Source organism: Camellia sinensis, chromosome 6, assembly GCF_055761805.1.
Source record: "Camellia sinensis isolate YWXY chromosome 6, ASM5576180v1, whole genome shotgun sequence".
In the NCBI taxonomy this organism is placed as follows: Eukaryota; Viridiplantae; Streptophyta; class Magnoliopsida; order Ericales; family Theaceae; genus Camellia; species Camellia sinensis.
Window position 1 is genome coordinate 59,647,097 of NC_138966.1, and position 5,734 is coordinate 59,652,830.

Sequence of the window (5,734 nt, forward strand, 5' to 3'; positions counted from 1 at the left end):
AGTGTTGCTAAATAATGACGGCAATTTCTCTTCCAATGGCCAAGCTTTCCGCAATGGAAACAATTTCCTTTGCTTTTGTTTTTATCTATGCCCTTTTTAAAAACACCTGGTGTTTTTCCAGAGAACTTAGAGCCCATAGATTCTTTATTAAAATTATTCTTGCCCTTAGGCTTGAATTTTCTAGGACTTTCCTTCTTACCCATCATCATAGTGGGTTGGCTCTTTTTAATAAGATCCTCTGCTACTTGCAACATATTGAACAGCTCTGATGGTGTAACAATCATCTTATTCATATTGTAATTCAAAATAAACTAATTATAAAAATCTGGTAAAGATGAAAGGATCACATCAATTTTAGTTTCACCATCAATATCTGTACCCAAAGTTTCCAGTATGTTAATGAAAGATATCATTTTCAGAACATGTTCTCGTACTGGAGTACCTTCCACCATTTTGGTGGACATCAAACCTTTCATGGCAATTTGGCGTGCACTTCTACTCTGTTCTCCAAACATTTCTTTCAAATTTACCATCATGTCTTTTGCAGCACGAACACCCTCATGCTGCTTTTGCAACACATTGGTCATTGAGGCCAATATGTAGCATTTTGCAACATTATCCGCCTCATGCCACTTCCTAGTGGCTTCACATTGTTCATTAGTGGCATCTGACCCAAGGAGGGCAGGTGGATCAGTCGTTAGGACATGGTTCAGTTTTTCAACAGTGAGGACAATTGTTAAATTTCTCTTCCAGTCCACATAGTTTGGTCTAGTTAAACGATTATCATCAAGAATTTTGGACAAAGGATTAAAGTTGGTCATTTTTAACTGCATATGTTAAAAATTAAAACATGTGTCAGAAGAATATAAGTATTGCATTGTATATAAATCCATAGGATGCGGGATTTTGAATCTACTACGGTAATGCTCACTAGAATTATTATGCAAACGATTTATAACCCCACAAATATAATACTTATATTTAAAACATTCATAGTGAGCATTGGGTAACCAATCCTGTATGTACACAAATTTCTTTTGAAATAAGTGAACACACCTTGAATGGGTGGGTAGCTACTACCCATCATAATATCATCTCATGTTACTATTTTTCTTTTTTCTTTTAGAAAAATTAAATTTATATATGATTCTCAATTTTTCTTCTGGTCTCCAAATCAACTCATATGACACCTTTTGGTTACCATATAGTATTTGTCTAAGTGCAAACCATTGTTTAGATACATAATATGAACATGTAAGATTATGCCTTCATTTTAGCCGACACTCCCACTAGTCACACTTATACTTTTCACAAAATAAATAAAATAAACTAATTAATTAAAACCCAACCAACCCTTTTGGTATCATTTGAATCTCAATTAATTAGAATTTTTATTTACCAACAATGGATGGCCATAGGCATTATTTTTGTTAAAACAATCCTATTTAACACTTAATTATTAAAATGGGATACCAATAACATTATAACTAATTTATCTCCGTAAATTAGCAAATTAATTTTCATGTTATCATAAGTAACATGAAACCCACAAATATATATATATATATATATATATGAATATGGTTATATGCCATCAACGGTAAAATAATTTTCGGGAAAAAATCTACAAAGATTTTCATCAATTGAATGACCTCCCATTAACTATGGCATGTCTAAAGCGTGATAAAACATTAATTCCACATGATAACATCTCAATGTAATTCAAAAAAGAAAACATGTTAGAATATTTAATCATGAAATTAAAATTCATCAATATAAATAAATCATGTTATTTAAAATAACAATATACTACAAGTTCTAATCATTTAAAAGATCGTAACATGTTGTATACAGTATTTAAATAATGCCATAGCATATTTCTATAAAAAAAAAAATTTTTGAAATTTTCTAGAATTATAAGTAATTAATAATTACACAAAAAATCAGAAATAAATATTATAGAATCTGAAAAATACAAAATTTATACTAGTAAATAAAATTACATAGCAGTAGTCTACTGTAAAAATTCCAAGTCCAGAATCCAAATCATGCTCCACCAAGAGCAATTTAACATAAAAATATTGAATTATTCATTAATGAAAAATATATTTTATTTTCCATAAAATTCTGAAACTTTAAAATCTTGTAGAAAAAATAATTACGAGTCCAACGGTACAAGTCATGCTTCAAACAGAATTATAACGAATAATATAGAAGCAATTAACTTAGTTTTAGATTAAAAAACCAAACAAACAAGCGCGTGGTAGAAGCGGATGACATCATTACACGTGTCAGTGACGTCAGCGCATAGGTCAGCAGCCCTCTCCTTATTATTTTTTTAATTTTATTTTAATTTTTTTAATGTTGTTTCGGTCCTTTTTTTTTGTGATTAATACAAAAAAAATATAGATTATATATTCACAAATTATATAATCAACTATTACGCAAGACAACACCAAATATCCAAATATGTAAAAAAAAAAAAAAAAAAAAAAGATTTATGTAATCAAAATGGCGTGGCTCTGATACCAATGAAAGTTTGTAGAAAAATAATTTATTTTGAAAAACAATTTTCAAAGAAATACGACCTGATTACACAATCTAAAATACCTCAATCCAAGCGTTTGATAATACCTCACAAAGTGATCCAAGTGTCTTGCCTTCAAAGTGATTCACCTTGCAACCCTTTTGAATTTATTTTTGTGTATATATTTTCTACAAACCTTAAAAATTTTGATGGCTAATTTTTTGTACCAAATACATCTTATATATATACACAACACATGATAGAGTTTGCATGTAGGTGGGATCCTTAGATATCTCTATCTTTTAGTTGTGGGGATAAAATAAAAGATGCATCTTTTATCTTAAATATATATGATACAAGTTATCCAATTTTTCATTAATTATCTTTTAAATAGATAATGTAGAACTTCCACTAATTGCAATAATGTCCATGAACACATTACAATTAAACCCCTATGTAGACGTCCCCGGAACGCCCCGGGAGGGTGAGCTCCCGTTCTGTTCATTTGGGGTCACTACAGCTCAGGACTCTCAAATTTGTCACGGTTCTAAGTCTGAACCAAAGAGTCCAAATCCGGCAAATCATTTTGAGAAACAGATTTTTGAAAAGAAGTGCCAAACATGGACTGCTTTTCCAGATACAGAGTCGCCACCTAAATATTTTATTTTGGGGGAAATTTAGGAAACCCTGACTCGTTTGCCTAAGGCCACGTGTCCGTCATCACCAAAGTTGCCTCGGCTCGGGAACTTGGTACGATTGGGGAAGGTCACTTCGTGAGCACCCCCGCTCGCCCGATCAAAGATCGGCCTCTACTAACCATGATATCAATTTTTTGAAAACTTTGTGTGTCCTTATTCTGGTTATTAGCCTAGGTTACTATGTGATGCACACAGCATATAAGTATAGACTGGGTCGCCCGAATTGGAACAAAACATTTCATGCTTGTTTATTTGAAAGATGGTTTGCTACTCGCAAGTAGGCTTAAAATGCAGATTTTGCCACCCGCAGGTGGGCTTAGAAAAGATGGTTTTGCCACTATCTAGTGGGCTTAAAACAAACAGTTGATGATTTATTCCAATCCAAGTAACCTAACCTTCACCCACAGGCATTCAGGCAGTTATATCATATAAGCAATTAGCCTCATGGTAAGTATGCTATTCATGGCAGTCACTCACACGCATGCAAGGATGCTAAAGCATAAAACTCACCGAGTACTCCAAGCCAAAACAAAAACTCATTAGAAATCATGCATGAATCCTAAGTATACAGAAATGCCTAATGCAACACATGCAAGAATGCAAACTATAGCAGGCTCGGCTATTCTAGACATGGCATATGGAATGCTACAGCTAATATGTATTCAACTCGGAATTGAAATACAGATACAGTTAGTATGATGCGCCGAGCCCGGTGCATGGAAAACAGATGAATGATGCAAACATGCTGTCATACTGTATGCTAATTGAAATATGCCCTAATCTAACCATCATAAGCAGGTAAATAAAAGAGAAGAAAGACGTGGGGTTGGAAGACATACATCACACTCACCCACACTTATTACAATTATGCCCTCGCACAGAGGGTCCAAATAAATAATACAGTCCCGAATAAAAGAATATTACAGTCCAAATAATACAGTCCAAATAATGTACAAATTCCTAATTAATTAACAAATTAACTAAGAAACTAAATAGACTGGCATGCAAGCTAGGGACTGCCTTGATTCCATTCCGGATGATGAATGATGCATGCCCGGGTTGCCTTTGCGCGGAAATCCATGACGATGCCCCAATTAGCCTCTGTTTACACCTTTTCTGGAAATGCGCGCCAAGCCTCGGAAGACCGCTGATTCTTGATTTGCTGCAACAGAGAGCAGGAAAGGGGCATAGCAATGTATCTTCATAGATATATGCATGCCTCGATCCTCGTGCCACCAATCACGCATATCGATGCATGATGGCCGAGGAGTCGAAATGTGCAACTCAATATAGAATGAATGCACGTGTAAACACAACAAGAACCTAACTCCATCATGGATAATCCGGAGTGTCGGTGACTTGGAATTGAGACACGTTCCGTCACTCGGAGTACGAAACGTACCTCGTTTCCCGTGCCGGGCTAACTCCTATCCCGAACACGATGTAATATGCATGACATGCATGAAATGCAACTAAGATACAATTCTAACATACACAATGTTATGGAATGGCATACACGCTGCACGAGGTAATACACAACCGAGCATACACAATGCCATGGATGAAATGGCATACGCAATGCAATAATGGGCTTACACCAACATGAGAGAGCCTCAGCCACACTCACATAGGAGGCCATCAGATGAAAATAAGACAACTCGAAATGCGTGCACGCGTGCACGCAAACCGAGGACCGACCCTCAGGCACCGAAATGCCACTCTAATGAGACATGGCAAAGACATGGAATATGGCACACTATAATGGAAAAATCAGAGGTAAAATGAGATGCAAAACAGCCCCCAAACCCGGTAAAATGAAACCCGATGCATGGAACGAGCCCCGAAACATGGATTTTGGCGCATGAAATGGCCTATAGCTATGCAATGCATGCACAATTTGAACATGAGATGAAAAGGAAGAAGCAAGGCAGCCCCTAGATAAGCATTTTTACAGTTCAAAGCATGGCCAAACAACAAACAAAAATAGGGCAAAAATAGCATGCAAAAATGGCCCTAAATGTGAGATAATGAAACAACTCACAGCTTATGACCCCAAACAGATTAGGGCCCTTCAACAAAGTTGAATAGGGGCCCAAAATATGATCTTTTACAGTCTATGGAAAACCACAAAAACCAGCATAGGTATGGATAAACTCTCATGCAAGAAATGGGCCAAAAGATGGCCAAAGAAGCAAGTAGTGGTTTCTGGCCTTAAAAACAAAGGGGCCCTTCAACAATGTTGAATAGGGGCCAAAAATAAAGCATTTTACAGTTGATGGCCGGACCCAAAACATTATGCAAATATGTCCAAGATGCTATGCAAAAATGAGGCCAAAAAGGGAGATATAACACAAAGTATATAAAAGATGCCTCAAATCATGGAAGGCCCTTAATGAAACATGAATAATGGACCAAAATAAGACTGTTTTCAGTTCCGTAAAAAGACCAAAAATAGAAGCATAATGGGCTAATAAATCATGCAAAAATGGGGACCAAAGAGGGATATAAT

At 35.6% G+C, this 5,734-nt stretch overlaps 1 protein-coding gene across 1 annotated transcript; it reads right to left on the reverse strand.

Annotated features, from left to right (window-relative positions):
• Nucleotides 1-311: 311 nt before the first annotated feature.
• LOC114260568 (uncharacterized) lies at nt 312-821 on the reverse strand. Its single transcript, XM_082876113.1, has one exon. The coding sequence runs from the start codon at nt 819-821 to the stop codon at nt 312-314; it is 510 nt and encodes a 169-aa protein (XP_082732239.1).
• Between the last annotated feature and the right edge of the window lie 4,913 nt (nt 822-5,734).

Bases quoted from the DNA above. Each gene is read 5' to 3' on its own strand.
- LOC114260568 (XM_082876113.1), bottom strand. From the start codon at position 821: ATGACCAACTTTAATCCTTTGTCCAAAATTCTTGATGATAATCGTTTA.